Source organism: Dunckerocampus dactyliophorus, chromosome 6 (assembly GCF_027744805.1).
Source record: "Dunckerocampus dactyliophorus isolate RoL2022-P2 chromosome 6, RoL_Ddac_1.1, whole genome shotgun sequence".
In the NCBI taxonomy this organism is placed as follows: domain Eukaryota; kingdom Metazoa; phylum Chordata; class Actinopteri; order Syngnathiformes; family Syngnathidae; genus Dunckerocampus; species Dunckerocampus dactyliophorus.
In genome coordinates this window covers 19,602,578-19,619,289 of record NC_072824.1, presented here as the reverse complement: position 1 = coordinate 19,619,289, position 16,712 = coordinate 19,602,578, and the positions used below count along the sequence as shown (strand labels likewise).

At 41.2% G+C, this 16,712-nt stretch overlaps 1 protein-coding gene across 2 annotated transcripts in view; it reads right to left on the bottom strand.

Annotated features, from left to right (window-relative positions):
- LOC129183062 (TRIO and F-actin-binding protein-like) overlaps nt 1-16,712 on the bottom strand; it is a 25,531-nt gene extending 8,819 nt beyond the window's left edge. The window contains exons 1-13 of one of the 2 annotated variants that reach the window (XM_054779879.1): nt 16,539-16,712; nt 15,340-15,491; nt 14,876-15,042; nt 12,287-13,335; nt 11,696-11,835; nt 9,511-9,658; nt 9,375-9,446; nt 6,234-6,266; nt 3,952-4,020; nt 3,729-3,818; nt 3,470-3,564; nt 1,931-2,555; nt 1,450-1,690 (exon numbers count right to left, since the gene is read on the bottom strand). In XM_054779879.1, coding sequence (XP_054635854.1) covers nt 1,450-1,690; nt 1,931-2,555; nt 3,470-3,564; nt 3,729-3,818; nt 3,952-4,020; nt 6,234-6,266; nt 9,375-9,446; nt 9,511-9,658; nt 11,696-11,835; nt 12,287-13,335; nt 14,876-15,042; nt 15,340-15,491; nt 16,539-16,703 — 3,046 coding nt within the window. In that variant the 5' untranslated portion in view covers nt 16,704-16,712. Of the gene's footprint in view, nt 1-1,449; nt 1,691-1,930; nt 2,556-3,469; nt 3,565-3,728; nt 3,819-3,951; nt 4,021-6,233; nt 6,267-9,374; nt 9,447-9,510; nt 9,659-11,695; nt 11,836-12,286; nt 13,336-14,875; nt 15,043-15,339; nt 15,492-15,749; nt 16,016-16,538 lie in introns of those variants that run through there. The other variant, XM_054779880.1, reaches the window with a different exon arrangement.

Below are 16,712 nucleotides of genomic sequence, written 5' to 3'. Positions count from 1 at the left end.
GGCCTCCTACCGTCAGATGTGCCCTGAATACCTGTCCAGGGGGGCGACCAGCAAGCATCCTGACCCGATCCCCGAGCCACTTCATTTGGCTCCTCTCAGTGCGAAGGAGTAGCGATTCTACTCCAGGTTTCTCCTGAATGACAATGCTTCTCACCTTATCTCTAAGGGAGAGCCCAGCCACTCTATGAAGAAAACTCATTTCGGCCACTTATACCCTCAATCTTTCCTTTCACTCACTAGCCAAGCCTCATGACCATAAGTGAGGGTAGGAATGTAGATTGTCCGGAAAATTGAGAGCTCAGCTCCCTCTTCACCACAATGGACAGATGCAGTGTCTGCATCACTGCAGACACTGCACCAATCCGCCTGTTGATCTCGCGTTCCATCCTTCCCTCCACCCTTTTTTGGGTGAGAGCCATTCATTTGGACTTGGAGGTGCTGATTCTCATCCAAGTTGCTTCACACTCTGCTGTGAACCAATCCAGTGAGAGTTGAAGGTCACGGCTTGATGAAGCCAGCAGGACCACATCATCTGCAAAAAAGAGAGACCCAAACCTGCAGCTACCAAGCCAGAACCCCTCAATGCCCTGGCTGCACCTAGAAATTCTGTCCACAAAAGTAATGAACACAATCGGTAAATAAGAATTCCTCGAGGAACACGGTCGAATGCCTTCTTCAAGTCCAAAGAACACATGTAGACTGGTTGGGCAAAATCCCATGCACACTCGGGGACCCTGCCGAGAGTGTAGAGTTGTTCCCCAGTTCCACGACCAGGATGAAAACCACACTGCTCCTCCTGAATCCGAGATTCAACTATCTGGTGGTTCCTCCCTTCCAGAGACCCTGAATAGACCTTACCAGGAAGGCTGAGAAGTGTGATCCCACGATGGTTGGAACTTATCCACCTTGCGCACCAGTTTAGGCTCCTTCCCCACCACAGAGGTGACATTTTACGTGTCAAGAGCTAGCTTCTGCAGATGAAGATTGGACCGCCAAGGTTCCTGCCTTCGGCCGCCACCCAGCTCGCTCTGCACCCAACCCCTTTGGCCCCTCCCATTCTCATGGGAGGAGGACCCATGTTACCTCTTCGGCTATGCTCAGCCAGGCCCCATGGGCCATGGGTGCAGGCCTGACCACCAAATGCTCGCTATCATGCCGCACCTCCAGACCTGGCTCCAGAGGGGTCCCGGTGACCCGCATCCAGGCAAGGGAAAATTAGGCCCATTATTTTAGGTAGGTAGTTTCATACATAATTTCTTCATGATCCAACTGACAAAAAGTAAAAAAAACACAGAACAAATGGTGTTGGGTTCAACTGCCATCTTCCCCGACTGGCAAGCAGTCAGGAATGTAGTCTGCCTTTTGTTCTAAATCGGCTCGGATAGGCTCCAGCACTGGATGTGTCCCTATACAGGAAAAGTGGAAGAGAAAATTGAATTTTGACTTAACCTTTAGCAGCAGCTTGTCGCTCCTCCTCCAGCATCCTCTCTCTTTGTCCTTCCAGCTCGCTGATCTCCTCCTCATGTTTCTCTTGCAGCTCCTGCAGTTCTTTCTGATGGGCTGCTTCCATAGCTTCAAGTATAGCCCTGCAGGGGGCCCCAGGTCCACACGGGCAGTCCACCTTTATGACCATGCCTGAACGCTCTTTCTTAATGCTCTCTACTTGTTTTCGAAGGGACTGGGACTGGGCCTGGAATAGACATTTAGAATGAATGGAAACCGCTATGGAGCAACAGAACATTTATCCTTATTATTAGTTGAGTGGTAAAACAAAATCCATTCTGTTTCACACATAAGAGCATTTTCCTAAACCTGCTCCATATTAAGAGTGCCTTGATTTAATTTGGTTTGAGTGAATGGAGCAACTGTATGCTGCATATACAGTAATTGAACTGAATTAATGAATGGTGCAGAGAAACTTTTTCCTCACCTCCTTTTGTAGGGCTTCAGCTGTGTTTGTTTGAACAATGTGCGACCCATTCATAGTTGGGAGAGCCTCCTTAGAGCAGGATGAGTCTGTTGGTAAACTGGTGACAAACTCTTCCTCCTTAGCAGGGCTTGATTTGCATGTCTGAGAGTCAACCGGAGGCTGATTGGAATAGGGTGTGATTGTTTGATATGCCTGGGCTCCAATGAGTGATTGCGCGGTCATGCCACTAAATGACAGCCTTTCCAATTCCGTCCACTTCCTGCTGACCTCTGAGTCCATGGTGTCAATGACAGGCACAGGTACACTCCCCCTCTTCAGCTGCATGTCGTCCCACCGGCTGCCCATTTCAGTGAAAGGGACTCCGTCTTCAAACCACTTGTTCCTCTCCTCCAGTCGCTTAGCCCAGTCGCAGTCCAAATCTTCTTCTTTGTGAAGGTCCGAGAACACGTTTGCATGCACTTTCACGTCTGTAGGTTGACGTGAGCCATTGGCCTGATGGGAGTCAGTTCTTGTGGTGTGGGAATGTGTAGCCTCAAAGTCGGGGCAGGTGAAGCGAGCAGCTGGTTGGCATGACGACGGTCCACGGGAGAGGGGGTTCCCTTTCTCGCTGCTGCTGTCTGATTGGCTGAGGCCAGAATGAGGCAAAGTAAGAGGCTAATGTTACACATCTGAAGAAAGATGATAAAAGGGCTCATTGCAGACAGACCACCCAAACACATCGGCTGCATCTCTTTGATGAAGTCAGGAATTTTCCAATTCTATGCAACTCTATCACTTTTTACGGGGTGGGATTTACTAATATGTTTTTATTATAACACTTTAGTTATACGTCAAGTTGTAGTTATACAGACACATCGGTTAAGAGTGTAAACATGATGGATAACTTATGTTATTTACTGTACACCTGAGTTTGAAGAGACAGATTGCTAGGTATACTTTATTAATCCCGTGAGGGACATTAAGGATTAATATTGTGGTGTGTGTAATTTCTTATGTATGTAATTATATTTATTCATTTTTTAATTTCTTATGTATGTAATATATATTTATATTTATTTATATATATTCATAAATATATATATTTATATATATTTATTCATTTTTTACCTTTTATAAAATCCTAATCTTTGAGTGTACTCATTTTATGTATTTTCAGTGACATTTATTTTCTTTTTTATTGATTGATTTTTGATTTGGTGAAAGCAAAACTATATTTTTTCCTAATTTATTGCCTTCCCTTCTTGTTGATTTATAGTTGTATTAGTTAATGTGTCACAAGATAGTGTTTATTAGCTTTTCATTGTTTTACGACAGTGCTTTTTATTTTTAATTGGTCCGTTTTTTGTTGGTCTTGATTTATGTGTTTCTATGTTTAAACTATGTTTATCTTTACCTTCAGTCAACTCCCTGAGGAAAAATGCTATATTCTGGGAGTGGAATGTGATCTAGGCCATGTCAGAGATGTAATTTTTAGACTTTACTGGCTTTTCCACAGGCTATTTTTTTTACCACCAATTCCCAGTATGGAGTCACACTCACTTTTTGTTGTTCTGGATGGCCTGCTTCAGTAATGTCACCCAGTTCTGCCGCAACCTAGAGGTTACTGCAGAGAGAGTGAACACTGCTCTCTTTGTCTGGGTGTGATCAAAAGACAGACACATGCACGCACGCACACACACATTGTGAAACAGGAAGCAGCCAGACATACAGTATGATAAATGTGAAACTATGCAGGATAATACATGATGCCGATATTGTGGCACAGTGTGTGTGTATCAATTAGCCAAAAGCACAGTACTTCAATCTGGAGGCCGTAGTTGTTCTCCACGTTACAGTCTGACACGGTGACACACGAGGAAAGGTCGACCTCTCCTTCCACGTCGTCCGACTTTAGCACAATAAGACAAGGAATAAAAAAACAGTGTTCTAAGAAATCCCAATTAACCAGTTGCACTTTTAAGCAAAAATCATCCAAAAAGTATAAGAAAGCAAAAATGGACGGTCTTTAATTGTAACTGTACCTCCTCAGCCTTGGTGTCTTTGTAATACTTCAGCGATGCATCACTCAGGACAAACCAATATTTCCTCCACTGACCGGAAAAAACAAAAAACAACAGTATGTGTATAGTACCTCACTTTCATCTTCTTGAGGGACAATACAGTACAAATTAAACTTGGGTATACTTTTTAAGTCAGAAAACTAAAACAGACCAGTTTGCCAAGGGAGGGAATCATGATCTGCTTTAGAATGTGTTGGAATTCATGGTTGATGAACCGCATCTCCCCAGTGCTGGCAGAACTCATGCAGCCCCAGACCATAACGCTACCACCATCATGCTTGACTGTTGGTAAGGCACACTTCCTGGTACTCACTTGTTTTGCCTGCTTATTTATTTATAGCTAGCAATATTAAAGCTATTTATTTAATGGCTGTGTGTTGAGACATTTTCATGGATAGTAAATCTATACTGTTCTGCTATGCAATGTGTACACTGACTACTCTAAGATATATTTAAGTTTTATTTCTATCGTATTGTCCCTTGAGAAGGTATATTAAAATAAAATGGTAGCTGAATGTGTGTGTACTCAATTTTGTGAGATTATAGTGTTGGGTGACTTTACCAAATCAAAGTTGACTCATTTTAGATGTTTTAGAACCACGTACCCCCAAGTGTACGCCAACTGTGATAGGGGGTACGTGAATAAAAGTGAAAAACAATTAGTGCCAAGCATCCACAATTACGGAGACCGGAGCAGGAAGGACAGAGCGTGAAGTTGTTCATTGCTCTGTGTGCATCATATGAACAAATAAGTAAGTTTGATAATTGTTTTGTGCATTAAGAGTGTTTCATCTTGAAGATTTCATTTATATTGGTGTTCAAATCCCAGCATGAAGTGATGGTGAAAACCTGTCCCTGTGAGCATAGAAATGTTACAAAAAACGTATTTTAGCGATGAAAAAATCCGACACCGAGTCTGTGCGCCCTGTCAGGAGAGTCCATGCGGACGTCCTTAAAATACAATGGGATATTAATTTGTTTTAATGTCTATCTGCAGACAAAATTTCATTAAAATTGAACTGTGCAAAAAGTGTTTTTTTTGCCCGGAAAAACTACATGTTGCGTTTGCATTGACTTTCTTCCCTGGACTTTTTGATGATCAAAAAAATGTAAATTGATACTGTGTTGACTTTCAAAACAGATTATCACATTATTATATATTTGGTAGTACGGCTGTACTTGCCAAGGTCCGTGTCTCGATCACAGGTTTTGTCTTGACTCAATGTTTAAGCATTGGGGACCAAAGGTACTATTTTCCGGTATAAAATCTGCTCTAACGTCTTTAATATTTGGGGTAGAGAAGTGAATGAGGTATCAAATTAATATTCAAGTCATGCTTTATCAGATAGAATTAATCACAGACTTGATTTTACAAATTTCAACATTTTGTAACGGTGCTAGTGAGTAGGGATTCAACCAAAAAATGAGGCTTTTTTGTCGGTTGTATGTTGTATTTCGCATACTATTAAGAAGGGGGTAGTGGTTCTTTTAGAGTTGTGACACCATGGAAAGATTCCGGTAAGATAATCATTTAATCATCTTTATTATGCTAGTGGGTAGGCTCTTTAGCAATATATGTGTGTGTGTCCAGAGGAGCGTGGGTTTGTCTAAAAGAGGGATTTTGTCCAAAGGGGTGTGTGTGTTTCCAAAAGGTTGTGTGTGGTCTTGTTGAGTCACACAAAGTACACAAATGATAGCCATTTCATACTCAACAAGTAGGATCAAAACTGGCAAACTGCTATCAGTGCTGAGCTAGCTTTTTTCTAAGAATGTTGCATTCAGCTGCATCACATAACTCCTCGGCCACAAGTTGCTGCTGCATTCATTGACACTTGGAAATCACAGGAAACACACCCAAACATGCACATGCAGCCCAAATCACGCGATATTTACAAAAACAACCACTTGTTGCTCATAACAGTAAGACAATGTTACAAAATGTTCTACTTATAACAGACATCAATGTTAAACAAATAGACTTTAGGGGAGATACTGCTTTATCATGATTGTTAAGCTTTCCCCTTTATCGTGAGTGGACAGAAAAATTTAAGAAATTACGATGAAATGAATGAACCACTGAATTATGTTCAGTATTTCCAATTAATTAAGATACAAAGGTTAATGTATTTTAAGTGTGCAGGAGTAGGGGGTGCATGGCTTCAGGTCAAATGTCTGAAGCGGTACGTGACTAAAAAGTATGGGATCCACTGTTTTAGAAGATAAGACCAAAAATGTATCTCTACCTTGCCGTTTTCATCCAGTCGAGACATCCACCCCTGCAATTGGCAGCATCTGCAATGGAATTAAAAAGGAAGAATGAGAAAGCATTTTGCTGTTGTATCTGATGTGGTGGACGTAACAATGAAACAAAGATAACGGAAGCTGAAGTAAAAAAAAAAAAAAAAGTGCATGTCAGCATGAGATAAGGCTGTTGTGAGCAGAACAGTGCTAAATAGAAAAGAATGCAAACTACCATGTTTTCTCCACCTACAGAAAGTACCATGGGACTATTAGGGTAACTCTTTTAATAGGGAGGAGGCCTTTATGCATGCACAGATTGATATGCATGTACTTTGCTTCACATAGACCTTAAAAAACACCAACAAACTGTGAAACAAATATTCTGCTTCCCTGAAGGAAGAAATTATATTGCCCAAACATGACTTAAGTTATGCATGAGTCTTATCTGAGTCTTAAAACAAATGAAAAGGTGTGCAAAAGTGTACAATTAAATAATACACAGTTTGGCGTATACCTCAATGACATAGCAATACAGTATCAAACTCATCTCCATAATCTAATATACATCATCATAAATAGAATTGATGATATGTGATGTACGGGCCGCACGGTGGTCTAGTGGTTAGCATGTTGGCCACACAGTCACAGTCTGGAGCTCGGGAAGACCTGGGTTCGTTTCTCCCTTGGGAATTTCTGTACGTTTCTCCGAGTACTCCGGTTTCCTCCCCAAAACATGCCTGTCAGGTTAATTAGCAACTCTAAATTGTGAGTGTGTTTGTCTATATGTGCCCTGCGTTTGGCTGGAAGGCTTGAGCATGAGGAGAAGCGGCAGAGAAAATGGATGGATATGTAATATATGTTATTGCACATTGCATCAACAGCACTTTCTTTGTTAACTTCAGCTTTACAGATGCCGTGTCTGCTCTATCTGAGAAAAAGTAAGTGCTAAAGTATGCAAACTACAACATCCCTCACATTTCAGCAACCCTTTTTATTACAGTATATCTCAAGGGACAATTCTGGCTATTTTCAGAGGACATTTCCAAGCTGTACGCAGACTATTCTAAAGTATCACCAAGTTTCATTTCTATAATACCCCTGTATTGTCCTTTGAGAAGAAGAAAAATGGTTGTTAAAATGTGAGGGCTGGAATCACTTTTGTGCGATACTGTACAACATTCTGCAGAGGGGGAGCATCAAACCAAGAGGTATCAACATGAAGATGAAGAAGCGGATGAAAATAACAAACACGTAATACTCACAATGTTGATGGTATCCAATGTATTAATTATGGGCGCATGAGAAAGTGAAAAGGAGCAGAAATAAACAAAAGTTAGGTGAAATAAAGTTTTATGTGACTGCAAAAAAAACCTGAACATTACAAATCAGCGTTTCCGCTATATGTAATGGCTCTTGGAACAGAGCCACGGTAAAATAAAAGCCGCCACACGTTGGAAATGAGTTTTGTTTTTGTTTTTTTACCTGAAAACATTGTTAAGTAATACATTGTATGAATGGACACAGGGGGCGCTGCCAGGAATTCTGGGAACCATGAAAACAAATCACCTTGGGCAAATGTCTTATTGTTCAATATTAGCAGTTTAATATTCACTGCTAGTGAGTTGTCCTTGCAAACAGTCTGCATATAGTATGCAATTCACTATTTGATGCAGGGGACCATAAACAAATGTGCTAAAAGCCGTCTTTTACAGTCTCACTGTAATTTCAATGGTAAATTTCCAAAATGTTTTTAACATTTATGAAAGACTTAAAAAAAATACTTATACATTAACTTTTCAATCAGCACAACTGATTTAATAATACATACTAAACATTTACCTGCGCTGATAAAATGTTGTTTAAAAAGGAGTGAGATATAGGCTAACACAACATGCTAACACTCTGCTAGCTTATTTCATTGTGGTGGACATTAAGCGAAAAGGTTCATTTTCAAGACACACAGACTGGCTAGGCTACAAAAAGGATGGGTCACATATGGGCACCCTTTTCATTTACCTTTCTTCTGTCTCATCTTTCTCACTTTCCTTTTTTCCACTCCCAGACGTTTAGTAGGCGCTGGCACATTGTTTCACTCTGCTCTGCCGCAACTGCCGGCTGACAGGCAACACGCTACAGCTACAGCACGGTGAAGGTAGTAGGGGGCCAAAGCATTTCATGTACAGCTATAGAAGGTGATCAGTCAATATGGAAGCTTACCTTTGGTCAATGTGGATATTGAACTGTTACTACCAAATACAAGAGATTGTTTTAATTGTTTTCTGACTATATAAATTTAAAAAAATCACAGCCAGATAGCAAAATTATTTACCTATTTACTGGGGGCTCTGTCAGTCATGGGCCCTTGGAATTGTCCTAACTTTTCCCCCATTTACGGCGCCCCTGAATGGACATATATGTTATATCAGGGGTGCCCGTTACGGGCATTGTGAAGGTAGTGTGGGTCGCGTGTCACCTACATCGTAACTGTCACTTTGTAGATGTCCGCAGCCACACACGGATAATGCACCTTTCATCTTAATTACTCCGATTACGGATAAACTAACTCAGCGGTAAGATGCCTATATCTATAAGAAAAGTTATGCGCTCACTTGTAGCGTTATGAAAATAAAGTCACTTGTTTCATGGCTGCACTTCGCGTCATGAACTCCACTATAGAAATGTGTTTTCTACAAGTTTCTTTGTTAAACTGCTATTTCACAATGAATTGGAAAATGTGCCCATTGCTGAAAGCTTTATTAATATGTTCCCTAGACTTTGGCTGCATTGTCTTTTGCATAGTCCTTTTAATTTCTCGTATACAATATCTGTAACGTGTGATAGCAAATGCTACCTGGATGTAATAAGTGTATGTATAATGAACGCTACGTAGCTATTTTCACTGACATACTATTCAGTTTAATCATCCATCATTCTGTTGGTGTTGCCTCAGCTGTTTCTGCCATGAGGCTGCAGCATTCCACAGTCTATTAATGTAGGCAATAAATCAAGCATGAATTCCTAAGAACACAGCACCAACTCCTGCTTTTTTCCTCAAAAACGCCGTGAACAGATAGAATGAATGAATGAGGCACTTTCTTCCACATACTTCATGATGAGAGAAGTCAAAGTGCTCCACAGCTCACCTGTGTCTGTGGACTATCAGGAGGCGCTCGCTCTTTCACCTTTACAGTCTCCTCCCTTCGCTTGTCCAGGCTCTATTAGAGAAGGATCACAGGATAAAACTACTTTTTTCCCCCCAGTATATTTAACTAAAGCTACCTGCATATGAAGAGATGCTGTCGACTGCCTTTGAGAAAGTCGTCCATTTTCTGAGTCCTTCTCTCTCCTGTCTCTCCCTCGCTCTCTGCCTCTGCCCCTTTCATCCGACTCAAACTTCCAGTTGTAGAAGTCTGATTGAGGTTGATGGCTTCAGAACAAGATCACAGTGTTAAAATTAAGCTTTATTATCAAGAGCCTCTCTGACACTTTTGGAGTGTTAAGTCACTGTGTGATGAATTTAGTGTTGTTCGTAATAAGATGACACCGTGAGTCAGACTGTTATGTTGTTGTACTGTTATATATAATGACCTCCTGCAATTTCCAATGGGTTGACAGGCTTGTTGTGAGTGCACTCATTAGTCGTGATTTGCTCCTGCAATTAGTAGTAATTAGTAGTAATTCTGAAGTGAAGGAGATGTCACAAGATTAGAATGTAGCCATATTTTTTTTTACTACTTATCTTGACAATCTACCAAGAAACATAACATTAGTAAACAAGGAAGTATATTTTAAGGAGACGTATTGACTAATTATCCTTGTTCACACGGAGAAAAGAAGACACGCTGCTATTAGATGACATGCTAAAGAAAAATTGCGATGGTAAGTCATCGGTCCAATTTCTTTACACGCTATATGTACTTACTAAATTTATATTACAATGTTTATATGTTGGTCTCTACCTGAGTTTCATTACTGTGTTCACACCCAGGGGCGGACCACCAAATTCTAGGCCCCCATCCATAAGCCTGAAGGGACTCCCACCCATCTCCCCATGCACACACGCACATGCACACACACACACACACACACACACTGTAGTCTATGTTTAAGTTGTTTTACTATGGTTTGCGAATTGTGCTGTTTTACGTTTGAGCTAATGCAATAACAAAACAAACTAGAAAATTTCCGCGTGGGGAAGTTTATTTTTGTTGTTGAGCATAACTGCTGTAAAACAATCATGAAATAATGTGTTACAGAAGTAATTCACCAATCTCCCTCATTCACGCTCTACCTCACTCCACCGCAGCTAACACAACAGCATCCTCTAGCTGCTTACAGTAGCTGATCTGTCCCCCCATATGTCCGGACATTTTAAACATGACAGCGAGGTGGAATAAAGTAGTAGTATTACTGCATTGAATGGACTCTTTCTGAGCGCAAAGGAAAGGGTGGTCTTTCAATCATAATGTGCTTTGACATTTGGGCTGAAGTAACCTTTCTTCTAAAAAATGTAGGAAGCTTTTGGTTATGTTCCATTCTTGCTTGTTTTGTAGGTTTCATCTAATTTTGTTGAGTTCCCGTTTTGTTCTACGCGTTCGGTTTCTGCTTCCTCCCCTTCTGTTGCTCGGTGGACCAAGGACTTTCACCTGCTGTTGCTCCGTTTGTCAAATCGCCTTGCTTAACTTCTTCTGGAGTGCACAACCTGTTTGTTCCTCACCATGCTGTGTTCACTCCATACGTATGTATTTCGGTTTAGACTTATTCTTTGCTCTGCCTCAGCACCGAACCTTTTGTTTAAAAGTCTTTCGGGCAAGTCTAGTTAGCTTGGTCTTACATCGGTGCCTGTTTTTTCTTTGCACCGCTTCCTTTGTTGTATTTTCTTGTCCTGTACCTAATCAAATGACTGTGCAAAAAAACACCAACACTTGCACCTGGACCATGCCTTTGCTCATGCTTTGGGACCCAATCATCTTTGGCTGTCATAACAAGCTGCCTATTTTTAGCTTTCTTTCTCCTCTCTTCTTTCTCTACAGGCAGCCTGTTTTTTTTTGGTTTTTTGCGGGGAACATGATGCTGCGTTGCTGTGTCCGAAGGATTTGCTCTGTAATAGACTGCAACCCTGAAAGCAACCTTTACTGTTCACTTTAACAGGTGGAATGAACCATTGTGCATTTTTGCAAGGTGGGTGTAGGTAGACTCTGTCTTAATTGGATTACAGTAACCTTATTATTTAACGTTCACAGCAAAATGTATTTTATTGTAACATTTATGATGTCTTTCTCTCACAGATATATCGAAACAAAAGAAAAAAAATCTTCAAAACTTTATAAGAACCCGTGGTGGTAAACCATTCCAACAACTACAGTAGAATTCCGTTAAAATAAAGGGGTGCTTGGTGAAGCCTTACATGATCACAGTTATTTTAATTCAAAGTTTAATTGACTATGCATAGAGTACCACCAACCTTTGAGTCCGGAACCTTTGGTCCCTACAAGGACTGGGACTCTGGTTCCTCCTCCTCAGCCCGGGATACTCTTCCTCTGATTCCAGCTGGATTGTTGGTATGTCAGCCAGTACTATGTAGTCTTCCATTGTCATCCCCACCTCAGAAGTGTGACAACAGAAACATCAATTGCCTTAATAAACCTCTCCTTGTTCATTATGACCTTCAGTAGGAAACAGAACTGAAACTGTTTTTAAGGCAACAGTGATACACTATAACTCAGCAGTCACAACAGTAGATGCACCTGCACATCTAATATTGATAACATTGATGATTGATTGATGATGATGAATATTATCATTTTAACATGTTTATTATTGGTAGTTGTAGAACTGCTCAGCGTTTATTTACTTTATTTGGCAACATAACAGCTCTCAGTATGATACAGTGCGGTGGTACACCACTGCAAAGTACAATCACAATAATAAACATTGTTAAAATAATACCTCTCTGCAAAAAAGAAGCTGAAAGTTATCTTTGTAACGACATGATATGGCTCATGCACTAGATTATGCAGCTGTACCTAAACTTGGTAAAACGTACTTCATTTACCTCCAACTCTTGTGCAGTCCCCTTAGGCTCAGAGAGCAACAAGGCCTCCATGCCTCGCCTCACGCTACTCCTGCTTCTGTCGCCGCTGAGCGTAATATTCTCATCAGTGCCCTTATCCGTTTCCATGATTGCAACATGGAGAGGAGATACAGCAGACCCCTGAGAGCACACACCTTGTTTTGATGCGGAGGAACCACAAGAGATGGGGATGCTGAGCACAGACTGTGATGACCCCTTCCAGGAACCCGGGGAGGCGCTTTGCCTGCTGTCTCTGGAGGATGGCTCCCTGTGTGATGTGCGGCTGTGTGAGCCATTTCTGCATGGAGATACTTCCCTTGTCCGAGGAGTTCTTTGGGATTCTTTGTTTGTGTTTTGATGAAATGTTGAGGAGGAGGCACGGCGGGAGATAGACTCCAGATTCCTGTATAGCCTCTCGGAGTCTAAACTATGCTTGTTGGAGGCTTGTGACGGGCTCCTGGATTCTCGACTGCATCCTCTCTGTAATCCATAACCTCCATTCTGTAAAAAGGACTTGTGAGAAGGTGTCAGTCTGGATGGAGATGCTGCCCGAGAAGTAAAGGAACCCATTCTATGTGATGGACTAGACCTGCCGGATGTATGCTGAGAGGGTGCATGTAAGGGAAGGTGAGAGGAGCCATTCGATCTTGTCTCACTTCTAGAAAGAGAGCGCATTCGGTGGTCCGATCTCCTGTATCTATCTGGGCTCACTGAACTGTGGCGTGTCGGAGAGTTCCTCAATGAGGCAGTGCCCCTTCTAAAATTGGAGTGGTAGGTGTACCTCTGAGGCGATTCACTTCTCCAAGAATCTTGCATGTAGGTTTCTGGGTTTCTCCTTTGGGAGGGAACACCAAGATTGACGTTCCTGTATGGGACAGAAGCTTTGGGCTCAGGGACATAGTTGTTGGGGAGGGGGTGGCCCCTCTCGTAGTAACGATAAGCCCTTTTGTTGAAGTCCTCTGTCTGATCACCATCAGTTCTTCTGTCTGGAGAGAAATAGCCGCTCTCTTGTTCCTTGCCTTCCCTGGACTCTGGAAATCACACAATCTTGACCTATTTAAATCTACTGTAGATTATGGGCATAATAATCAATTAACTAGGGGTGTCACAAGATCTCGCAAGATTAAAACGTGACAAGATTAAAACGTGACAAGATTAAAACGTGACAAGATTTCTCGTTCCGAAAAAAACTGTCTCATGGGCACTAGGCCTGGGACGATAATAAATAAAGTCATTAATCACACAATAAATGAAAATGAATTTGATCATTTTGCCCGCCTCAATATATTGCCATGTACATGTGTATCTGTTTTCCTTGTCTCTCGCCTCCAAACAGGCAGAAAGAGGGTTCATCACCTTGTCGCGTTTCTTCCATAGAACAATGTCATGAACATCATACATGTCATGTCATACAGTCTCTTCGTCTTGGTGAGTGGAGGCGGGGCCACTACCATACAAAGAGTGCAGAAAAGTGTAATGTAGTAGAACTTGTATTAGTGAATTGCATTTTTTTTTTTTTTACATTTTTTTCATAGTACTTTTCTTAAAAGTAAAGGTAAAATCTCGTCTTGTTTCGTTCTCATAGACCCAGTCTCGTGTATCAGGGTTCCAAACTGTGATTAAATGGTTGCATTTTACAGCTAAAATATGAGACATTGCGAGTAAATTTTTCATTACTTGAGCATGTGTGACCAGATAAAAGTAGTGACGCACTTTGTCCCTTATTACAGTGAGAATGAAAAATTGTTTGTAAAATGTGGAGTTAATTGACGACAGTTTGTCACAGTCTAAACCTATCGATGCCAGCAGTGTGATCGCTCACATTTCAGTTGCATTTGATCGACTTTTCTACCATCTTTTTTTACACATTTTGCCTGGCTTACACTTTCTTCTGTTTTTCTGGCGGCAGCTAGCTAGCTAGCTATAATTATCCACCTAGCTTCAAATGTGACTTCTTTTTTTTTTTTTTTACCACAGCGATGGTGACATTTTGTCTTTAAAAAAAAACAAAACAATGCTATGCATTTGGAGCACTTTTTTGTCCCTGCTGGGAAGTGGCTGTCACGTTCACGGGGTACATGCTCTCTCCGCTCTGATTTTGAACAGCTCATCAATGAATATTTGCTTTAACTCTCAGTATTTTTATAACTCTTCAATTCAGACATTATGCCTGTATTTAATTAGAAATGATAGCATAAAGACAACGACATTGTTTGAGTGGAAATGAGTGAAAATAACATTTTAGGTTAGAGGCCACTGTGCTCCTACTAAAAAAAAGTTAGTCTGGAGCCCCGTGTATCGTCTCGTGACACCCCTATGATTAACTGATTATTGCTTGTGTTTATTAATTAGATAACCACATCTTAATGCAATTGAGGCAAGGTGGAGTGCAAAACATAGCTGCAACCAGCAGAGGCGTTGTTGAGTCAGTGTAAACTGTTTTGTTTACAAGACATCTACAGCCATTTATCGATATTATGCAAAATTATATTTAAAGCATTTTTTTTCAGTTTTTCTTTGATAAAGGTGAAGGTTATACATTTGAAGGTGCAGTGCCTGTGTATGACTTACCTGACGCTCTGCGGGATCGGTCTCTACCTCTCCTCTCATCCATCCAGGGACTTCGAGCACTGCAAACGGGTGAAGGATCCATCCGGGTCATATCTCCTTGGTCCACAGAGTTTCTCTCTAAATTGAGGGATCTTCTCCTCTGTGGAATGTCCGAATTATTTGCAGAACTGGACAATGTGAGACAAGGACATTAAAGCCAGCTGCAAAGGTAAACTTCCAGTATTGTTAACTTGACCTACAGTATTTGACAGTCATTCAAAACTGGCATTATGTACCATACATTCATATGAAGTCCTTATTGGCAAATATGGTTATATTTTCATTTTTGAAAATAGCTTAATTGGTGAGTGACATGCTAGCTGCATACATCCAGTATGTGAGTAAGGGATCGTCATTTCATGCCTCTTAAGTGTTTTCCGGTGCAGAAGTAAGAAAACAGGCTAAAAGGATACATGTCGTGTCACCTGGATTGTATGTCAGTGTCACAGGTATCAAGTTCCCACTCAGGGCTCAAACTGTGAACAAGACTCCACTCGTAGGTCCAACTACCTCGGATGTCATCACTGCTGGCACTTGAGGTCACCTCAGAGAGTACGTGATCATCATCACTAGAGGCCTGAAAAATGTGAAAACACAGAACACCCAATGTAATCGATGTAGCAATGTCATCATGTTTGAAGTTGTCGTATTGGAGACAGAAAAAAGTACAGCAAGTTTGAATGGTTTCTTTGATAACTTTTTCAAAATCCCCATTCTTTTACCAAACTGTACATTTACATTTTAGATTAAGAAGCAACACAACAATAAGCATGAAAAAGAGCAACTTCAACATGCCCTGTTATAATATGCTACCTATAACATACTGTACACTTACTGTCTCTTATCCCAATCTTCTTCCACCAGCTATTCTCTTCATCCGTCTAGCAAAGCCAGCACGTTTTGACTGCATGCAGGACGTAACACAAGCTAGACTCCGCTCACGCTCATCATTATTTCATCGCTCTTTTGCATTGCCAGAACCGCCCACTCGACTGCTTTCTCCGCCTTATCTTGATCCCAACTCCACTTCTACGCGCTCGTTTGCAGACCTCAAAAGCTATCTTTAAGGTTTGATCTCCTACAATCTCTCCGGAAATTCGAACTGACCTGCTCCTTATTGCAGGTTAATCAAATGGCTTCATTGTAACAGCTCAATGATGTTTGTAGTGTAGTTGTGTAAATGTGCGTGCATGTTATGAGCAAAAAAGTGTTTGGATGTGTCATATGGCTGTATCGCATTTCAAATGCTGCCTATAAGCTTACGTGTATTAATGATAACAAATTCAAACGGCAAACATCTTGTTTCCTCTTACTCGGACATTTCTCTTGGACATGTTGACGTCAAGACCTCAATCATTCATTCATTTATTCATTCATTTTCTATCACTTATCATAAGTCCTCCAGTTTCCTCCAAAAACATTAATTTTAGGCTAATTGGAGAATTTTTCATAGGTGTGAATGTGAGTGTGAATTGTTGTTTGTCTGTATACGCCCTGTGATTGACTGCAACCAGTTCAGGATGTGTCCTGCCTGTCTTCCAAAAGAAAAAAATGAATGAGAGAAAGCATCAAGAGACAATAATGTTTGACATTTCATACAATACAATACACGGCATGTACGCACCCACTCTTGTGAAGAATCAGATTGCGCAGTGTCGTTGCCAAGGTGCATATGATTTGGCCGCAGACAGGAGCCGCAGCGAGAGGGGTCGAAGGTGTTCGGCTGAAAACGCCGACAATAGTAGTCCTCAGACGATAAAGGGACATGTTGGTTCCGATCGTCCATCATCTGCCATGA